General features: G+C 38.5%; 1 protein-coding gene and 1 pseudogene across 1 annotated transcript in view; both read left to right on the forward strand.

Moving 5' to 3' along the window:
• Nucleotides 1-20797, forward strand: part of RAB21 (RAB21, member RAS oncogene family) — a 36719-nt gene extending 15922 nt beyond the window's left edge. The window contains exons 4-7 of the mRNA XM_055394069.2: nucleotides 375-438; nucleotides 15585-15639; nucleotides 16151-16239; nucleotides 19161-20797. Coding sequence (XP_055250044.1) covers nucleotides 375-438; nucleotides 15585-15639; nucleotides 16151-16239; nucleotides 19161-19303 — 351 coding nt within the window. The 3' untranslated portion in view covers nucleotides 19304-20797. The remainder of the gene's footprint in view (nucleotides 1-374; nucleotides 439-15584; nucleotides 15640-16150; nucleotides 16240-19160) is intronic.
• LOC129535599 (3'(2'),5'-bisphosphate nucleotidase 1 pseudogene) lies at nucleotides 5668-15576 on the forward strand (annotated as a pseudogene).
• Nucleotides 20798-22120: the final 1323 nt, after the last annotated feature.

Genomic DNA, 22120 nt, shown 5'->3' on the forward strand with positions numbered 1-22120 from the left:
AGGGAATTCACAAGCCCATATGTTCTTCAATCCAATGTGATTCTATACAAGCATCTATTATCAGAGGCTGGAGTTCACATGCTTTTGCTCTGGTGAACAGCTTTGCTTGGATTTGTGGACGATTTGTGAAAGTTTGTAATTAGAGATGCTTCTCTTTATACTTACATGTAGATGGAGAGAGAAATCTTTCCATTGGATGTTTGTGTGTGTGGTTTGCAATATAAATGATTGTATATAGTGAATCACTCCTAATAACTAAATATATGGACCATTAGACAGAATTTTGAGGTATTTTCATAACATTGCATTTTGGGGTATTGTAATTGTAGTCATTGTAACAGGATTTGTTTTAATATTTACGCTTATATTCACAGGTTAAAAACTGGGTGAAAGAATTACGGAAAATGTTGGGAAATGAAATCTGTTTATGTATAGTAGGTAAGTATCAGCAATTTTTAAAAATGTCCTTTGTTTCTTTTAATACTTTATTAAAGAATAGTAAATGAATAATTTTCATTTTAAAGTTACATGAGAAAAGAAGAATGGTATTTTAGTATTTAATATTTTAGAGTAATTTAGAATTTGGAAGGGATCTTCAGGAGATTCAAACATCTATAATTCAAGGAATGCCCTTGGGGAGCAGCTGGGAATCCCTGAACATGTAGGGCTTTGAGTCTCCCAGCCTTGCTTCAACTTGACCTTTAGTTTTTCATCATAAGATTATTTTAGAAAATAAAAGAGTTTGGCAACTACAGTATAATTAAAATCAATGACTTAAGCTGTGTTCTTGTCATATTGTTGTTGTTCAGTTGTTAAGTTGTGTTCTATTCTTTGCAACCCCATGGACTGCAGCATGCCAGGCTCTTCTGTCCTCCGCTACCTCCCAGAGTTTGCTCAGATTCATGTCCATTAAATGGGTGATGCTATCTAATCATCTCATTCTCTGCCACTCCTCCTTTTGCCTTCAGTCTTTCCCAGCATCAGGGGCTTTGCCAGTGAGTCGGCTCTTCACTTAGTTGGCCAGAGTATTGGAGTGTCAGCTTTGGTGTCAGTCCTTCCAATGAATATTCAGGGTTGATTTCTTTTAGGCTGGGCTAGTTTGATCTTCTTGCTGTCCAAGGGACTCTCAAAAGTCTTGAAGAGCACAAGTCAAAAGCATCAATTGTTCAGCACTCAGCCTTCTTTATGGTCCAACTCACATGACTACTGGAAAAACCATAGCTTTGACTCCATAGACCTTTGTCAGCAAATTGATGTCACTACTTTTTAATACACTAGGTTTGTCATTGTTTACCTTCCAAGGAACAAGTGTCTTTTAATTTCGTGGTGGCAGTCGCTATCCACAGTGATTTTGGAGCCCAACAAAAGAAAATCTGTCAGTGTTTCCACTTTTTCCCCATCTATTTACCATGAAGTGATGGGGCCAGATGCTATGATTTTAGTTTTTTGAATGTTGAGTTTTAAACCAGCTTTTTCACTCTTCTCTTTCACCCTGATCAAGAGGTTCTTTAGTTCCTCTTCACTTTTTGCCATTAGAGGGGTATTGTCTGCATATCTGAGGTTGTTGATATTTCCCCCAGCAATCTTGATTCCAGCTTGTGCTTCATACAGCCTGGCATTTTGCATGATTTACTCTGCATATAAGTTAAATAAGCAGGGTGACAGAATACAGCCTCTTGTACTCCTTTTCAACAACAACCAGACTTGTTCTATGTCCGGTTCTAACTGTTGCTTCTTGACCTGCAAACAGGTTTCTCAGGAGACAGGTAAGGTGGTCTGGTATTCCCGTCTCTTTAAGAATTTTCCAGTTTCTTGTGATCACCCAGTCAAAAGCTTTAGCATAGTCAATGAAGCAGAAGTAGATGTTTTTCTGGAACTTCCTTGCCTTCTCCATCATTCAGCAAATGTTGGCAGTTTGATCTATGGTTTCCTCTGCCTCTTTGTTTTTTTTTTCCCCCCTCTGTTTTTTATTTTTATTTTTTATTGGAGGCTAATTACTTTACAATATTATATTGGTTGGTTTTGTCATACATTGACATGAATCTGCCCCGGGTGTACATGCGTTTCCCCATCTTGAACCCCCCCTCCCACCTCCCTCCCCATCCCATCCCTCTGGTTCATCCCAGTGCACCAGCCCCGAGCATCCTGTATCATGCGTCGAGCCTGGACTGGTGATTCGTTTCACATATGATAATATACATGTTTCAATGCCATTCTCCCAAATCATCCCACCCTCACCTTCTCCCACAGAGTCCCAAAGACTGTTCTATACATCTGTGTCTTTTGCTGTGTCTTATACACGGTTATCATTTGCATCTTTCTAAATTCCATATATATGCGTTAGTATAATGTATTGGTGTTTTTCTTTCTGGCTTACTTCACTCTGTATAATAGGCTCTAGTTTCATCCACCTCATTAGAACCGATTCAAATGCATTCTTTTTAACGGCTGAGTAATACTCCATTGTGTATATGTACCAAAGCTTTCTTATCCATTTGTTTGCAGATGGACATCTAGGTTGCTTCCATGTCCTCGCTATTATAAACAGTGCTGCAGTGAACATTGGAGTACATGTGTCTCTTTCACTTCTGGTTTCCTCAGTGTGTATGCCCAGGAGTGAGATTGCTGGATCATATAGCAGTTCTATTTCCAGTTTTTTAAGGAATCTCCACACTGTTCTCCATAGTGGCTGTACTAGTTTGCATTCCCACCAACAGTGTAAGAGGGTTCCCTTCTCTCCACACCCTCTCCAGCACTTATTGCATGTAGACTTTTGGATAGCAGCCATTCTGACTGGTGTGAAATGGTATCTCATTGTGGTTTTGATTTGCATTTCTCTGATTATGAGGGATGTTGAGCATTTTTTCATGTGTTTGTTAGCCATCTGTCTGTCTTCTTTGGAGAAATGTCTGTGTAGTTCTTTGGCCCATTTTTGGATTGGGTCGTTTATTTTTCTGGAGTTGAGCTGAAGGAGCTGCTTGTATATTTTGGGGATTAATTCTTTGTCAGTTGCTTCATTTGCTGTTATTTTCTCCCATTCTGAAGTCTGTCTTTTCACCTTGCTTATAGTTTCCTTTGCTGTGCAGAAGCTTTTAATTTTAATTAGGTCCCATTTGTTTATTTTTGCTTTTATTTCCAATATTCTGGGAGGTGGGTCATGGAGGATCCTGCTGTGATTTATGTCGGAGAGTGTTTTGCCTATGTTCTCTAGGAGTTTTATAGTTTCTGGTCTTACATTTAGATCTTTAATCCATTTTGAGTTTATTTTTGTGTATGGTGTTAGGAAGTGTTCTAGTTTCATTCTTTTACAAGTGGCTGACCAGTTTTCCCAGCACCACTTGTTAAAGAGACTGTCTTTTCTCCATTTTATATTCTTGCCTCCTTTGTCAAAGATAAGGTGTCCATAGGTGCGTGGATTTATCTCTGGGCTTTCTGTTTTGTTCCATTGATCTATATTTCTCTCTTTATGCCAGTACCATACTGTCTTGATGACTGTGGCTTTATAGTAGAGCCTGAAGCCTGGCAGGTTGATTCGCCCAGTTCCATTCTTCTTTCTCAAGATTGCTTTGGCTATTCGAGGTTTTTTGTATTTCCATACAAATTGTGAGATTGTTCTAGCTCTGAAAAATATCGTTGGTAGCTTGATAGGGATTGCATTGAATGTATAAATTACTTTGGGTAGTATACTCATTTTCACAATATTTATTCTTCCAATCCACGAACACGGTATATTTCTCCGTCTATCAATGTCCTCTTTGATTACTTTCAGCAGTGTTTTATAGTTTTCTATGTAAAGGGCTTTTGTTTCCTTAGGTAGATATATTCCTAAGTATTTAATTCTTTCGTTGCAACAGTGAATGGTATAGTTTCCTTAATTTCTCTGTTTTCTCATTATTAGTGTGTAGGAATGCAAGGGATTTCTGTGTGTTGATTTTGTATCCTGCAACTTTACTGTATTCATTGATAAGCTCTAGTAGTTTTCTGGTAGAGTCTTCAGGGTTTTCTGTGTAGAGGATCATGTCATCAGCAAACAGTGAAAGTTTTACTTCTTCTTTTCCAATTTGGATTCCTTTTATGTCTTTTTCTGCTCTGATTGCTGTGGCCAAAACTTCCAGACCTATGTTGAACAGTAGTGGTGAGAGTGGGCACCCTTATCTTGTTCCTGACTTTAGGGGAAATGCTTTCAGTTTTTCACCATTGAGGATAATGTTTGCTGTGGGTTTGTCGTATATAGCTTTTATTATGTTGAAGTATGTTCCTTCTATACCCACTTTCTGGAGGGTTTTTATCATAAATGGATGTTGTATTTTGTCGAAGGCTTTCTCTGCATCTATTGAGATAATCATATGAATTTTATTTTTAAGTTTGTTAATGTGGTGTATTACATTGATTGATTTGTGGATACTGAGGAATCCTTGCATTCCTGGGGTAAAGCCCACTTGGTGATAATGTATGATCTTCTTAATGTGTTGTTGGATTCTGATTGCTAGAATTTTGTTAAGGATTTTTGCATCTATGTTCATTAGTGATATTGGCCTGTAGTTTTCTTTTTTTGTGGGATCTTTACCAGGTTTTGGGATTAAGGTGATGGTGGCCTCATAGAATGAGTTTGGAAGTTTACCTTCCTCAGCAATTTTCTGGAAGAGTTTGAGTAGAATAGGTGTTGCTGCTGCTACTGCTAAGTCACTTCAGTCGTGTCCGACTGTGCGACCCCATAGACGGCAGCACACCAGGCTCCCCCGTCCCTGGGATTCTCCAGGCAAGAACACTGGAGTGGGTTGCCATTTCCTTCTCTAGAATAGGTGTTAGCTCTTCTTTAAATTTTTGGAAGAATTCAGCTGTGAAGCCGTCTGGACCTGGGCTTTTGTTTGCTGGAAGATTTCTGATTACAGTTCCAATTTCTGTGCTTGTGATGGGTTTGTTAAGATTTTCCATTTCTTCCTGGTTCAGTTTTGGAAAATTGTACTTTTCTAAGAATTTGTCCATTTCTTCCAAGCTATTCATTTTATTTCCATGTAATTGCTGATAGTATTCTCTAATAATCCTTTGTATTTCTGTGTTGTTGGTTGTGATCTCTCCCTTTTCATTTCTAATTTTATTGATTTGGTTCTTCTCCCTTTGTTTCTTGATGAGTCTGGCTAGTGGTTTGTCAATTTTATTTACCTTCTCAAAGAACCAGCTTTTGGCTTTGTTGATTTTTGCTATGGTCTCTTTTGTTTCTTTTGCATTTATTTCTGCCCTAATTTTTAAGATTTCTTTCCTTCTACCTACCCTGGGGTTCTTCATTTCTTCCTTTTCTAGTTGCTTTAGATGTAGAGTTAGGTTATTTAATTGACTTTTTTCTTGTTTCTTGAGGTGTGCCTGTATTGCTACAAACCTTTCCCTTAGCACTGCTTTTACAGTGTCCCAGAGGTTTTGGGTTGTTGTGTTTTCATTTTCATTCGTTTCTATGCATATTTTGATTTCTTTTTTGATTTCTTCTATGATTTGTTCGTTATTCAGCAGCGTGTTGTTCAGCCTCCATATGTTGTCATTTTTAATAGTTTTTCTCCTGTAATTGAGATCTAATCTTACTGCATTGTGGTCAGAAAAGATGTTTGGAATGATTTCAGTTTTTTTGAATTTACCAAGGCTAGATTTATGGCCCAGGATGTGATCTATCCTGGAAAAGGTTCCGTGTGCGCTTGAGAAAAAGGTGAAATTCATTGTTTTGGGGTGAAATGTCCTATAGAGATCTATTAGATATAGCTGGTCTATTGTATCATTTAAAGTTTGTGTTTCCTTGTTAATTTTCTGTTCAGTTGATCTATCCATAGGTATGAGTGGGGTATTAAAGTCTCCCACTATTATTGTGCTGTTGTTAATTTCCCCTTTCATACTTGTTAGTAATTGTCTTACATATTGTGGTGCTCCTATGTTGGGTGCATAAATATTTAGAACTGTTACATCTTCTTCTTGGATTGAGCCTTTGATCATAATGTAGTTTCCTTCTTTGTCTCTTTTCACAGCCTTTGTTTTAAAATCTATTTTATTTGATATGAGTATTGCTACTCCTGCTTTCTTTTGGTCTCTATTTGTGTGGAATATCTTTTTCCAGCCCTTCACTTTCAGCCTGTATGTGTCCCTTATTTTGAGGTGGGTCTCTTGTAGACAACATATATGGGGGTCTTGATTTTGTATCCATTCAGCCAGCCTTTGTCTTTTGGTTGAGGCATTCAACCCATTTACGTTTAAGGTGATTATTGATAAGTATGATCCCCTTGACATTTTCTTTATTGCTTTGGGTTCGAGTTTATACACCCTTTCTGTTTCCTGTCTAGAGAAGATCCTTTAGCATTTGTTGAAGAGCTGGTTTGGTGATGCTGAATTCTCTCAGCTTTTGCTTGTCTGTAAAGCTTTTGATTTCTCCTTCATGTTTGAATGAGATCCTTGCTGGGTATAGTAATCTGGGCTATAGGTTACTTTCTTTCATCACTTTAAGTATGTCTTGCCATTCCCTCCTGGCCTGAAGAGTTTCTGTTGAAAGATCAGCTGTTATCCTTATGGGAATCCCCTTGTGTGTTATTTGTTGCTTTTCCCTTGATGCTTTTAATATTTGTTCTTTGTGTTTGATCTTTGTTAATTTGATTAATATGTGTCTTGGAGTATTTTTGGGTTTATCCTGTTAGGGACTCTCTGGATTTCTTGGACTTGGGTGATTATTACCTTCCCCATTTTAGGGAAGTTTTCAACTGTTATCTCCTCAAGTATTCTCTCATGGTCTATCTTTTTGTCTTCTTCTTCTGGGACTCCTATGATTCGAATGTTGGGGCATTTAACATTATCCCAGATGTCTCTAATATTGTCCTCATTTTTTTTAATTCGTTTTTCTTTTTCCGTCTCTGATTCATTTATTTCTACAATTCTGTCTTCTAGCTCACTTATCCTGTCTTCTGCCTCTGTTATTCTACTGTTTGTTCCCTCCAGAGTGTTTCTGATCTCATCTGTTGGTTTATTCATTGTATTTTGACTTTTTTATTTCCTCTAAATCCTTATTAAAACTCTCTTGCATCTTCTCAATCCTTTTCTCCAAGTTATTTATCTGTAACTCCATTTTGCTTTCCATATTTTGAATCATTTTCACTCTTAAAGTTCGAAATGCTTTATCAGGTAGATTCCCTATATCTTCCTCTTTTGTTTGTGTTGGTGGGCATTTATCCTGTTCCTTTACTTGCTGGGTATTTCTCTGCCTCTTCATCTTACTTCTGCTGCTGTGCTTGGGGTGGCCTTTCCATCTTCTGACAGTTTGTGGAGTTTTCTTAATTATGTAGTTTCCTCTCTGTGTGTGCGGTTCGACGGGTGGCTTGTCAAGGTTCCCTGGTTAGGGAAACTTGTGTCAGTGTTCTGGTGGGTGGAGCTGGATTTCTTCTCTCTGTTCAGTCATGCTGTGGGGAGGAAGGGACGATGCTAGCAAATATCCCTGGCATCTGTGGGAGTGCACGCAGTGTCTCGGCTACACTGGGATTGCCCCCGCTCGCGGTGTGTGTGCTTTCCCTGTTTAAGCTGCTCAGGCTCTAGGATGCTCTGTCGGGAACTGTCCATGGCCGGTGCTGCGTTGCATGCACTTCCCAGGTCTGAGCGGCTTAGGTTCAGGTCCTCGGGTACTCCACAAAGGCGCAGACTTGGCTGGGCCTGTGTTTTGTGCCTTCCCTGGTCCGAGCAGCTCAGGTGACCAGGCGTTTGGCGAGCACAGTCACTGCAACTTATCGCCTCCCCGGTCCCTACTGCTCAGTTTTCTGGGTGTACAACCAGCACAGTTTCTCAGGCGGATATCGACCGGCCTGAACCCAAGAAGTCTTGGTTAGCAACGAAGCCTGCCTGCAGCTTAGTATGGGAAGCCTCTCTGGGGCCATGGTTCTCCCTTCCGGCTCTGGCCGCCCTCCCCTGTGTGTCCCTGTGGGGGATGGGGGAGGGGCCACCAGCAGCTGGCTCGCTCTGCTCAGTCCTTTGTTCTGTGAGTGGGACTGGCGGAGTCTTAGGTTGGGGCTTCTCGCCTTTCCTCAGGCTTTTCACCTTTCTACGGGGTCGCTATCCCACAGTCTGCTTAGCTGTCTCCCGTTAACGCCCTCAGATTGCCCTTGCAGCGTTCAGGCCTGGTCCTCTCTCTAAGTGCTGCCATTGCGCCTCCCTTGCCTGGCCCCCGCTTGCTAGTGGGGAGTGCGGGCGGTTGCTTCGCTTCTCCGCTGAGAGTTTCCTCTGGGCACTTAGTCTGCAGGTTTTAATTATTTCTTGTTTCTCCCGGTTATGTGGCCCTCTGAGTTTCCAAGGCTCACCACAGACTCGCCCGTGAGTGTTTCCAGGTGTTTGGAAACTTCTCTTTTTTTTTTTTTTAAGCCTCCCTTCCCGGAGCTCCATCCCTCCCTCTTTTGCCTCTGTTTTTATCTTTTATACTCTTTCCTACCTCCTTTCGAAGACAATGGGCTGCTTTTCTGGGTGCCTGATGTCCTCTGCTGGCATTCAGAAGTTGTTTTGTGGGATTTACTCAGTGTTTTGAGTGTTCTCTTGCTGAATTTGTAGGGGAGAAAGTGGTTGCCCCGTCCTATTCCTCTGCCATCTTCTATCCTACCCCCTCCTCTGCCTCTTTGAAACCCAGCTTATACACCTGGAAGTTATAAGTTCACGTACTGTTGAAGCCTACCTTGAAGGATTTTGAGCATTACCTTACTAGCATGTGAAATGAGTGCAATTGTGCGGTAGTTTGAACATTCTTTGACATTGCCTTTCTTTGAGATTGGAATGAAAACTGACCTTTTCCAGTCCTGTTGCCACTGCTGGATTTTCCAAAGTTGCTGATACATTGAGTGCAGCAGTTTAACAGCATCATCTATTAGGATTTTAAATAGCTAAGCTGGAATTCCCTCACCTCCACTAGCTTTGCTCATAGTCATGCTTCTGAAGGCCCATTTGACTTAACACTCCAGGATGTCCAGTTCTAGTTAACTGGGTCATTAAGACCTTTTTTGTACAGTCTTTGTGTGTATTCTTGCCACATCTTCTTAGTCTCTTCTGCTTCTGTTGGGTCTTTACCATTTCTGTCCTTTATCGCTCCCATCCTTTTACAAGATGTTTCCTTGATAGCTCCAGTTTTCTTGAAGCAATCCCTAGTCTTTCCTATTCTATTGTTTTCCTCTATTTCTTTGCGTTGTTCACTTAAGAAGGCCATCTTATCTCTCCTTGCTATTCTGTGGAACTCTGCATTCAGTTGGGTTTATCTTTCCCTTTCTTCCTTGCCTTTTGCTTCTCTTCTTTCCCTATCTATTTGTAACGCCTCCTCTGACAACTGCTTTGCCTTCTTGCATTTCTTTTTCTTTGGGATGATTTTGGTTACTGGTTCCTGTACAGTGTTACAAACCTACATCCATAGTTCTTCAGACACTCTGTCTACCAGATCTAATCCCCTGAATCTATTCTTGTTACATTTAACTATACATATTTTTGAGTTAAGGACTCCAGAGGTGACTGTTGACTCCAAAGATGAAAGTAGACCATGATTCACTAGAGTGGAGGAATATTCTTAATGGGTAAAGTAAAAGAACTCTAGTAGAACTCTCTCTTGGACTTCTGGTATTTCTCTTTGGTTCCTTTTTTCTTTAGATTATTATCTCTCAAGATTGCATATGCTTTTTAGCAGTCATGTCAGCTTAATTTGTCTTTTAGATAGATTATAGTTAACAAAAATCAGAATTCCGTTTTTATAAGTATTGCTCTTCTGTTAGGCTTTTCTTGTCTTCCTGCATAACTGTTATATAAACGTAAGTGTAAGAATTTCAGAGGCTTGCTCTGCATCTACTGTTGACCTATCCCAGGAGGGTGAACGCTGTACCAGACACTGCCGGGACCTGGTGTCTGAAACGCTCTTTTGGTTACCCCTGAAGGGTGTTTCGTCCGACTTGGTCCCAGTCTTGTTTGCCCATCATGGCATCCAGTCCCACTGTGTTGATGTGGTTGGTGGCTTCAGCATATTCTATTGCTCAAAAAGCAGGAACGATAGTCAGACATGTTATTGCTGAAGGAGACCTGGGTATCCCTGAGAAGACCTGTGCAACAGACCTGCAGACCAAGGCTGACCGATTAGTTCAGTTGAGCTTATGTTCTTCATTGACACAGAAGTTCCCCAAACTAACAGTTATAGGGGAAGAGGATCTGCCTCCTGAAGACGTGGATCAAGAGCTGATTGAAGATGGTCAGTGGGAGGAGATACTGAAACAGCCCTGCCCATCACAGTACAGTGCTATCAAGGAGGAAGATTTTGTGGTCTGGGTTGATCCTCTAGATGGTACCAAGGAATATACCGAAGGTCTTCTTGACAATGTAACAGTTCTTATTGGAATTGCTTATGAAGGAAAAGCCATAGCAGGAGTTATTAACCAGCCGTATTACAACTACCAGGCAGGACCAGATGCTGTGCTGGGGAGAACTATCTGGGAGTTTTGGGTTTAGGTGCCTTCGGATTTCAGCTGAAAGAAGTGCCCGCCGGCAAACACGTCATCACAACTACCTGGTTCCGTAACAGGTGGTTATGGACTGCGTCACTGCTATGAACCCTGATGATGCGCTGAGGGCAGGAGGAGCAGGAAATAAGATAATTCAGCTGATTGAAAGCAAAGCTTCTGCTTATGTATTCGCAAGTCCTGGATCCAAGGAGTGGGTCACCTGTGCTCCAGAAGTCATTTTACATACTGTCGGAGGCAAGTTAACCGATATTCATGGAAATGCCCTTCAGTATAACAAGGAGGTGAAGCACATGAACTCGGCCGGAGTCCTGGCCACACTGAGGAGTTACGACTATTATGCAAGTTGAGTTCCCCAGTCTGTTAAAAATGCACTTGTTCCTTGAAGGGAAATCTCAACTCAGCCAGGAGAAGGACTTGGTTCTCAAAAATAATACATTTCAAAACCAATTGAATGGAATTTGAGCTCCACTTTTATGTCATTGTTGATCACTAGTTTACATTTGATTACTTAGTAGAAAATAGAATTTTTAAATGTTTTGATAAATCAATCACCCAGACCAATTTTGACATCTGGAAAATTTGCGGAGTCACTCTGTGTCACATTTCTTTTCCTCCTTTTATTTGGCGCAGTGAAAGAAAAGTTCATTTCCAATTCGCTGTCCTGATCCATTGTTGAATCAACATTCCTATTTTATAAACCAGATTTCTCTAGGGCACAGAACCAGTTGTTACCTGAATCACATTCTTGTCTTCCAGTTTAATGTAAAACGTTTCCCTACTCCCATCCTGAATACATTTAAATGTCATTGTATATGTTGAAGAAACAGATTTTGGAGAAATGTTTCTTTATAATAAATTATTTAGTTTTAGCTCTGTTATTCGTTAGCTTTTTTGGTCTTGAGTATTTGAAAATGATATATTTTCTACTGTGGGTGTTACTTTAATCTTACGGCATCATAATGCAACTTAACTGTGGAAAGTTAGATAATTGACCCTATTCTTTCCAAAGGGAGATTATAATATATGCTATCAAAATTATTTGGACATTCTGCCTACATTTTTATTTTTTAAGTCTCTGTCCCATGCTTTTAAATAAATTTTTGTGTTATTGGATTAAAAAAAAAAAAGAATTTCAACTTGCCATAAGTTTCTGAATGTTTATGTTTGACATATTTATAATCTACTAGCTTTTTCATGTGTAAATTAGATACTTAACCTTCTCATTCCTTATCTAAACCACTGATAATGTGTAAATCAGGAATAGAGAACGCCATACTTCGCTAGTAGAGACTTTTCCCTCTAGTTTTACTTAATCCATTGATCAGCACTCTTGGCTGTGGTTGCTCTATTTAATAGAATATTTTGTTAATAGTCTGTCCTGAACATTTGTATGTTTGTTAAACATTTATTAATAACTGCTGCTAAGTCACTTCAGTCGTATCCGACTCTGTGCGACCCCATAGACGGAAGCCCACCAGGCTCCCCCGTCCCTGGGATTCTCCAGGCAAGAACACTGGAGTGGGTTGCCATTTCCTTCTCCAATGTGTGAAAGTGAAAAGTGAAAGTGAAGTCACTTAGTCGTGTCCGACCGTTAGCAACCCCACGGACTGCAGCCCACCAGGCTTCTCCATCCATGGGATTTTCTAGGCAGGAGTGCTGGAGTGGCTTGCCATTGCCTTCTCCGTTATTAATAACTACTTAAACCACTTATTGAGTGCCAGGTACTGTTCTAAGAACTACACCCTTGTTATTTCATTTAAGCCTCCTGACAACACTGCAAGAAGGTATTGTTGCCATTGCCGTTTTACACATGAGAAAATGGACCTAGAGAGCATGACACTTCCCAGACTACATAGTACTTAGAGATAGGCCTGGGATTTCAATTCAGGCCTGTCTGCTGCTTCAGGCCCATATCTTTAACCAACAGTATGTATTACTTGCTGTTACGTACCAGGCTTTGGGAATAATATAGTGAATAAGTCAAAAAATAGATACGGTCCTTGTCATCCTGCAGCTTATCATGTAGGGTGAGAGAGAAAAACAAGCTGTTATTGTGTATTATGGTAAAAGCTGTGAGAGGGGTAAGTGGAGGGTGCTGGGATAACACAAAAGGAAACCTAACTAAATTGGGGGGTGGGGTGGGTAAAGGATTTCCTAAGCTAGTCAGGATTGTGATAAGAAGTGTGTTAATTATCATGGGTTTTAAGTCTCTCATAACTGTATTGATATTTCATTTGATCATTCGCTGTGATGGGTATGGCTGATTTTAATAACTACTCTCCATTGCGTGTGTACTGTTTACTAGGCCTTTTGCATTGTATCTTATTTTCACATAAACCTTGGAAAGTTTATTAGCTACATTTGTACAAAGTGAGACTAAGAGGGGTGAAGTAATATGCCCCAAATCGTATAGTTTTGAAATGAGCCAGAAGTTAAAAAAAATTTTATCAGATTTAAAAGTTTCCACTATGTCACATTCCATCCAGTCAAAGCAAAATAAAGTTCTCTTTATTGCTATTATCCATCTGCTCTTAGCAATGGGTATATCCCTTCCATGTTCTTTATTAAAGTAGGTATTTTTAAAGAAGAAAAACTTTTTAGTGTTCTTAGCAGGATAGCCTTTTCCTCTCCAGTGGCTTCAGCCCTTAGAAAGTATACAGTACTTTCAAGTAGGTGCTTATTTTAGTGGTTATTCTTGTTTTCAGGTGTTTTAAGCCTATTGGAAAGTTCCCAATGTGGCCACAGAGTAGTATTGAAACAGAAGTGAAATGAAGTGAAGTCGCTTAGTCGTGCCTGACTCTTTGCGACCCATGGACTGTAGCCTGTCAGGTTCCTCCATCCGTGGGATTCTCCAGGCAAGAATACTGGAGTGAGTTGCCATTTCCTTCTCCAGGGGATCTTCCTGACCCAGGGATCGAACCTGGGTCTCCAGCACTGCAAACAGACTCTTTATCATCTGAGCTATCAGGGAAATAAGCCTCAAAGCTGCCAGCTTTTGCTCTCTTGCCGTCAAAAGAACACAGGAGCTACAAAGGTCTTGAACTTTGGGAAGGTATCCATCACTGACAGACAGTTTTGTGACTTAGTCTGTGCTGTTAATCCATCATGAGCACTTAACTGTTCAAAGAAACAGTAGTTATTTAGTAGAAGAATTTTTTTTGTTTGTTTAAAATATTAATTGTGTTATTAAAATAGCAATTTTAATAGTAACAGATTTTAGGAAATTCCCTGGTGGCCCAGTGTTTAGGACTTGGCGCTTTGCCTGATGTGGCCTGGGTTCAGTCTCTGGCTGGGTAACCAAGATACTGCAAGCCACGGTGGCGAGGCAAAAAATTTAAAAAGAAAATAACTGGCTTTATTAAAGTTGGTAAAGTTTAAAATGCTATTAAATAATAAAGCAGTGTCTCTTTTTTTCCCCAAATATTCATTTGAGGCAATAAGGTCTGCTTTCCCTATCCTCATTTTAAAAAAGTAGATGTTAGTAATTCTGGCAGATTTTGGGAAAAAAAAAAGACATTTAAGCTCTATCAAACCAACTCAGAGGGTTTTCATTAATTTCAACAAAAGTCTCCTTTTTCTATAGGAGACTATTTTACCTTTTTACTGTGGTAGAGTCTTGTTCCTGTTTGTTGGAACCATCTGCCACTAGGTGGTGCTTTTTGCATTCTTCATGGCATAGAACAACTTACTCTGCTGGTGCTTGGATATGTTGGCTGTAATATTTAGCAGATTAGACAGAATAATGTGGGAGATCAGAACTAATATGTGTTTTCTTGCTGAGGTAGACTGATAACTGTTCAAAGACGGAAGAGTTCAGTACTGAATTTGTTAAGACCTTCTGAGCTTTAGCATATCTGCTTCCCTCTCAGCCTTAGGCTACCATGTCAGATGTTGCTTGAAGCCGCACATAATTAGAGGCTCAGATTATTTGAGGTCTTCTACATACAAAACCTCTGGGCTTGTACCTCTCAGTTCTAAGCATTGCATCTTTCATTGGGAGCTTAGTTCATTGCTTTATCTGAAATTGTCTTCCTGATGCTCTAAAGTTCCAAGAAAAAAATGAGCTTATTTACAGGATTTCCTTTTTTACCTCTATAGGTTGTAATAGAAGAAATGAAAATATTTATTTAACGTGTCCTTTTTTAGTGTGTTTCCCCCTTTCCTATCCGTTATTGCCATTGCCTTTAGCACTCAGTCCAGCCTTCTTACCTTCATCTCTACCCTGTATATAGTAAGGAATCTTCAGTTTGAAGTTTCTTCGTTTTTATTCTGGTTGCTTTGTAGCATAATTTCAGTTTGGTTCCATTGTTTAAGGAAAGGCAGACTTATTTTCAGTAATTTAAAATCTGCATGGTGTTCAGATACTAAGTTCTCTGATGTTTTTAAAACAAACAGTACAGTTTCTTCCCTTGCACTGATGAAGTACTTCAAAAGCCATACGTTTTAATGCTTTCTTTAATCAGTTCATATCATCCAGAAAGCCAAAATATTCTTAGGATCCAAAAGGCTAGCCTAATGTATTTTCATGAGCAATAAGGTAGCCTTGTTTAATTACTGACCATCTCTAAGTTGATTGGGGACCACTTACACTTGGATAAAAATCATAGATTTTTCCTTAGAGTTCCCTGCTGCTGCTGCTGCTAAGTCGCTTCAGTCGAATCTGACTCTTTGCGACCCCATAGACGGCAGCCCACCAGGCTCCCCCGTCCCTGGGATTCTCCAGGCAAGAACACTGGAGTGGGTTGCCATTTCCTTCTCCTTAGGGTTCCCTAGTAAATCCTAATCCCATTTATACTCTAAATCAAAAAGAATGCTCATCTCTTTGGGCGTGGTCTTTTCTCTCAGAGGCTGCAGCTTCAGAAGGGATATGCACTGAGCCATCTGAGGGAGATTGAGGCATTCACCTTGATGGTCATGATGAACCCTTATATCATAGGATTTCACTTGATAGTTTCAAGACACTGAGAAGTCTGGTGGGGATTTGCATTATTTTTCTAGGGGATTAAAATAGAATTTATATATTTGGAATTAGCTTAATTTCATTATAAAAATGAATGATGTTAAACACTGGCATTTACTTTTTCCAATTAGGTAATAAAGTAGACTTGGAGAAGGAGAGACATGTTTCTATTCAAGAAGCGGAATCGTAAGTGTTGTCTTTCTCTTCCTTCCATCAGTCACTCTCTGTAAGAAGTCTTCATCCTTGCACAGTGTTATTTGCCATTTAGTTATTACTCAAAGCTTTTAATATAGATTGAGCTATTGGATTCAATGGAGTGTGTTTACATTGGCAGTTTCTGGACTTCTCGTGACATTTAAAGATATTTTACTTTCAGTTCTCTTTCTGGTTTCAGTAAAAAGTGTAAAAGTGATGCAAAAGAAAACTGCCATGGCCAAATAGTGAGTCACAAAAACTAAAATATTTGGGTTGCAAATTAATTTATAAAAATTTCAAGTCTTGCAATATATTCTTATTTAAAAATTGGTTCAATGTATGGAGATATTAAGTAGTATATAATGTTAATTTCACTAAACCTGGGTTAATTAGTAACAAGTCACTAAAAGTGCTACTATAAAAAAAAAGTTCAAATAACAGTTGTGGCAAAAACTTGAAACATTTTTTTACATCAATTATTGATGTTACTTTTCTTTTTAAGGTATGCAGAATCTGTGGGAGCGAAACATTATCACACTTCAGCCAAACAGAACAAAGGAATTGAGGAACTCTTTCTTGACCTTTGTAAAAGTAGGTGTATGGATGTGTGTGTGGTGTTTGCTAAATATATATTAAAATAAATGCAATACCATTAAAAATAAAAATGGAAGGGGAATATACAGAATAAAAAACATTTAAGAGATGTAACAACCTGTTGCAGTGGATGGACCTTATTTGTATCCTAATTTGACAAACTAGTGAAAAAGAACATTTGTGGAACAATTGGGACTATATGAACACATGAGACGAGTTGACTCACTGGAAAAGACTCTGATGCTGGGAGTGATTGGGGGCGGGAGGAGAAGGGGACGACGGAGAATGAGATGGCTGGATGGCATCACCGACTCTGTGGACATGAGTTTGAGTGTACTCCAGGAGTTGGTGATGGACAGGGAGGCCTGGCGTGCTGTGATTCATGGGGTCGCGGAGAGTCGGACACGATTGAGCGACTGAACTGAACACTCACTGGGTATTGATGATCTTAAGAAATATTGTGAATTTTGTTAGGCATGATTATGGTGTTGCAGTTATGCCTAAAAATAATTATTTTTTTTTAAGTTTTTATCTTTAGAAATCATAATTTATGAATGAAATTTTCTGTGTCTGGCACATAAATTTGATTTAAAAATAGTGGTGGAGATGATTGCCAAGTATGGATGAAAGTGTGTGATGGACATATAGATTTTCATTATGTTTTTCTTTTATGTATGTTTGTGCTTTTTCATATTAAAAAAAGAGAAAGGAAAATGTTTATCATATACAACCTGAAAGTCATTTCTCATATCACCAATAGAACAGATACTAAACTTAGGAAAACCCTAGTCTGTAGAATAATGGGTTGAGATGATTTTGTCAAATTACATTCCTTGAAATTACAGACTCTTTTGAGAAAATGATAAAATGATGGTTTTTTCTCTAGAAAAATGTACATATACACAAACTTTGGAGTAAATATCAGTTTTATGTAAACCTGAAGATCATTCGTAATTCACCTGGAAGAGTAGTTCTCTAAATGTAGTCCCCTAATCAGCAGCATTAGCATTATTTGAGAATGTGTTAGAAGTGCAAGTTCTTGGGCCTTACCCCAAACCTACTGATTTGAAATTCCAGAAGGTGGTTCCCCAAATCTGTGGTTTAATCATTCCTCCTTACGATTCTGATTTATACTAAAATTAGGAGATCTTGTTAAAATTGTAATTTGATAAAGCTGGTCTCGTGTAGGCCTGAACTTCTCTTTACTAACAGACACCCAAGGGTTAATGACACTAGTCCTCAGACCATACTTTGAGTTCTAGATTAGTGGCTTGTAAATGTTATATATCACATCTTTATATAAAAAGATTGAGTATTCTCCGTATGTTATTTTAAAATTATAGAACATGTACAAGTGCTTATGTATTTTGTATGTTGTAAAACATATATTAAAAAAATAGGAATTTTGAAAGGTTGGGGGAAGCTGTTATCTACTTTCATCTCAATAAATTGTCCCATATATCTCAATTTGGAAACCATTGTTCAAGATCAGTCTCTGGACCCAAGTTTAGAACTCTTACTCTGTTCTAAGGACTCTCTTTTCTTTGCTCATCTTTTCAGATATGCATTTTGCAACTATTTACTCCTAGTCTGTGTCTTATATTCTCATTTTTCTTAACTGTTTCTCAAAGAGCAAAAGATCTAAATTTTAATGAGGTCTGATTTATCAGTTTTTCTTTATGAGTCATTTTTTGTGTATCTTACATGAGAAACCTTTGCTAACTCAAAATCATAAAGATTTTCTTCAGCAGAGATTTCCTCCTATTTTTTTTTCTTTTCTTAAAAAATTAATATATTTTTGGCCATGCTGGGTCTTCACTGCTGCATGGGCTTTTCTTCAGTTGCGGAGAGCGGGGGCAACTCTCTGGTTGTGCTCTGCAGGCTCCCCACGGCAGTGGCTCCCCCCGTTGTGGAGCACCGGCTCAGTAGTTGTGCTGCGTGCGCTTAGTTGCTCTAAGTCATGTGGGATCCTCCTGGATCAAGGATTGATCTGAATTGGGATCTACTTCTTTATCAGTGAGCCACCAGGGAAGCCCCTCCTGCTGTGTTTTCTTCTAGACATTTTGTTTTACATTTAGCTCTGAAATTAATTTCTTATTAATGTTCACATATGGTGGGAAATACAGATTGAACTTTCCTTTTTTACATGTAAATATCCAGTTCTAGTACTGTTTCTTGAAAAGATGATGCTATTTTCATTCAGTAAACTTGGCACGTGTTAAAAATCAAGTGACCCTATGTGTGGGAGTCTGTCTCTGGCGCTGTTTTGTTGATTTCAGTGTTTTTTTTCACCAGTGTCTCAGTGTCATCATTAGAGCAACTTCTTTTGTGTCTTGAAACCAGATAGTGTGAGTCCTCCAGCTGTCTTCTTCCCCCTTCATCCTGAACTGTGTGGTTCTTTCAAATGTTGTTTGCTTACAAGTTTTACATTACTTGAAGAATAATCTTGTACCCTAAATTTCGCTTGTACTTGGAACAATTTGACCTTCTTTGACATATTTTGAAGGCAGGAAGAGGGGATGACAGGATGAGATGGTTGGATGGCATCACCAACTCAATGGACATGAGTTTGAGTAAACGCTGGGAGTTGGTGATGGACAGGGAGGCCTGGTGTGCTGCAGTCCACGGGTTTACAAAGAGTCAGACACGACTAGGCGACTGAACTGAACTGAAATATTTCTAAGTATACTTGGAAAATCTTAAGGATGACACTTGTATACAGTCATTTGTTCAGATCAAAAACTTGTTTTCTCTGGTGATGTCACTGTGGCTGTGATGCAGCTGGACAAGTACTCTTGCTACTATTACTTAGTTTCCTTGTTGGTTGAAAGTCCGCTGTCATGATGGTAAACGGAAATTAGAGAAACAGAAGACTCAGGTTGTGGTCCTAAATGACATCTGCTTTCTCCCTCTCTTAGGAATGATAGAAACTGCACAAGTGGATGAGAGAGCAAAAGGCAATGGCTCCAGTCAGCCGGGAGCTGCAAGGCGAGGTGTACAGATTATTGATGATGAACCTCAAGCTCAGAGCGTTGGCGGAGGGTGCTGTTCTTCTGGATAACTGTTCACCCCTAAGAAAGTAAAAAAAAACAAACTGTGGATCATTGCCCTCAACATGAAGACTGCCATATTCCAAGTCACATTATTTTACCAATGGAGTTACAGAATTAACAGTATTTTAAATTACGTTTATAACTGCAGAGACCTTAAGTGCTAAACTTAGTGGAGTTTGTGACCAGAGAATTGGCATTTTCTACAAATGTTAACAAAGCAATTACCAATGGCCTTTTTACATATTTTTTTCTTTAATAAGAAATAATATGCATGTAGAAAAGACCTACTTAAAGGCTTCATTTATATTCTTTTAAATCAAATCTTTATTTAATAACTTATATATGTTGTTGGAATGGTATACATTTTTGCAGTCCTTTGTATTTTGTGGTGGTTTGAATTGTATCCCTTCTAAACAGCAAACTGTCTTTTGTTTTCTTCTTCTTTTGTTTTGTTTTTTTAATTAGCAGATACCTGAAGTACTATTTTTGCAGGGTTTGCACAGGCCCCTAACTGTCTACTACACTTTGATATAATCTATATACATCCTGTATGCTGAGCTGGTAAAATACAATGTAAATTACATATTAAATATTTTATCTGCTTTTACAAGTGCAAGGTGCAAAAATATATACAATAGTCTCATTGATGACTGTAAAGTGAATTAACATTTGGTGATAATGCCTAAGCTTTTTGACTCTGATGTAAAGATCATAGCTCCCCTTCACTTCTGTCTTAACTTGAAAGTGGTGTGTTTAAATTTTCTTATATACTTTACTTGAATTATTGCTGTTGTCATTTTTTGCCTCTAAATCCATCTGATGATTGATTGAGCAACAGCATTTGCCTTTGGGTTTTGGGTTGTTTTGTTCTTTTGTGGGGTTTGTTTTTTGGGGGGCAGGGATAAAAGAGATGACTTCTGCCATTTTTGCTTTAGAGTGGTTACCTTAGAAGTATTTGAGTGGAGCATGCTGAGTTTCACTTCTGCAAAGCTTTAGTTTTCCCTTAGGCATTTATATGAAATGGATTCACTGATAGAAGAAGAGAGGAAGAAGTCCCAGATAGTAGCCATTCACCAAGACTCTTTTATACAGCAGCATGTTAGTGGTAGTTTCTGCTCCGGAGGCAGCACTTCTAGATCCTTCCTAAGCAAATTATATTTGTTGATTGCTTGCCAGAGATGAACACAGAAAGTTTTGTTTCATTTTGTAAGCTCTATCCTTCTGAGTTTCTTTGAAGGGAAACATTTCATGTAATGCAGTTATAGCAAACACTGGAAAGATTTATTATAAAATTATATTCTTGTATACTTTGTAAATTAGTCTCACTAGGTTTTTTTTTTTCCTTAAGCATAAGACTAAATTTAAATTTGTTAATTTTAATAGAATCAGGCACAGGAAGAATACAAATTGTGTAAATTAACATAAATTGTTCTTGTTCTAATATATATATTTTTCCATGTCTGTCATGCTTGGAAAACTAGTAAATGATGTCTAAGATAAAATGGAATGGTCCCTGGATTTACTTCTTACAAGAAGCAGTAGTATACAATAAAGTTGTTAGTTTGAACAGTTAAGAGAATATAAAGAAGTTATAGTTACTAAAAAAGTAAGTTTTCCAGATGGGTTAAAGTTGAATGACTTGTCATCTTGATGTTACGATATTGCAATTTTAACTTAGTATTAAGTATTCTATAAGTCTGCATTTTTGTCCTCTTTAATTATTGTCTCTGTCAAACTCAACACACTGCTTCTCTGTTGTGTGTGTTTAGGGAGGGTGGGGTGGAAAGAGTTGCCTGGAAGATAAGCTAAAATTTTCTTCTTTTATGGGATGGTCGAACTCTGTGTAGTTTCTTGGTTTCCTGGAGGGAGGCAAGGGGAATTCTGAGTACAGATACTGGAACAAATAGTTTTTGCCTTCTTGGTTCTTTTGTCTATAGAGAAAGCCTTGTTGTAGATGGGAAATAAGCTCCTCTCCATGGAGTGAAGTATATTTTTAAAACCAATTAGAGATGAAATTGAGGTTTATTTTAAAAAGTAAAATCAAAAGTCATAATTGGAGAGTTGGACTCTGATTTTCGACCCTATATTAATGATATAAAGTCCAGATAGAAACCTCTTCCCTCCTGAGTTGCCAGATAATTATTGGTGAGGTACAACCACTCTCTCTGTTTCTTTCTTTATTCTTCCTTGGTTTCTGTGTGTCTTCCTTAACATCAAGCATTTCATTCTTTTTTTCACCTGTAATTTAAGCTAATTCAGTAACAACAATAGATAATATGGTATACCTGACCTCGTTCCAAAGCTCAGAAATTTTAGGGAGGAATAGAGGGAAAGGGTAGTGAAAGAGGACAGATCGGTTGCAGTGTGTATTCAAAGGAAAGATCAAATGATAAACCAAGGCTAAGAAAGCTCTTCTGGTGCTTACTTTACCTCCCTGATACATCTTTTGTGTGCCTGTCCTTATAGTTGTGCTACTAGGAAGAAGACACAAATTACCGTGTTGTGTATTAAAAGTAGTAGGTAGGTAGAACCAATGTAGTTTTCAACTAATACATGTATACTCTTGGTGTATATAAATTAAAAGTTGGTTTAAGATAGTCATTAAAAAGGTATCCAAATATTTAAAAGTATACAATCATCGTTTCTATAATGATGATGGGTATTCTGCTTGTTTTGCATTGTGATTATAGAGGAAGAGTATTGTTTTTAAAAATACACATTTCACAGTTTGGGGGTAAACAGTAATCTGAAAAGAAATAAGCATCACATTATCATACGAAATATCTGAATTTCTTTGGTTCTGGGGATGTCTTCTGAAAATAGCC

Source organism: Moschus berezovskii, chromosome 6 (genome assembly GCF_049115385.1).
Source record: "Moschus berezovskii isolate FMDL1 chromosome 6, NW_MosBer_1.0, whole genome shotgun sequence".
NCBI classification, from domain to species: Eukaryota; Metazoa; Chordata; class Mammalia; order Artiodactyla; family Moschidae; genus Moschus; species Moschus berezovskii.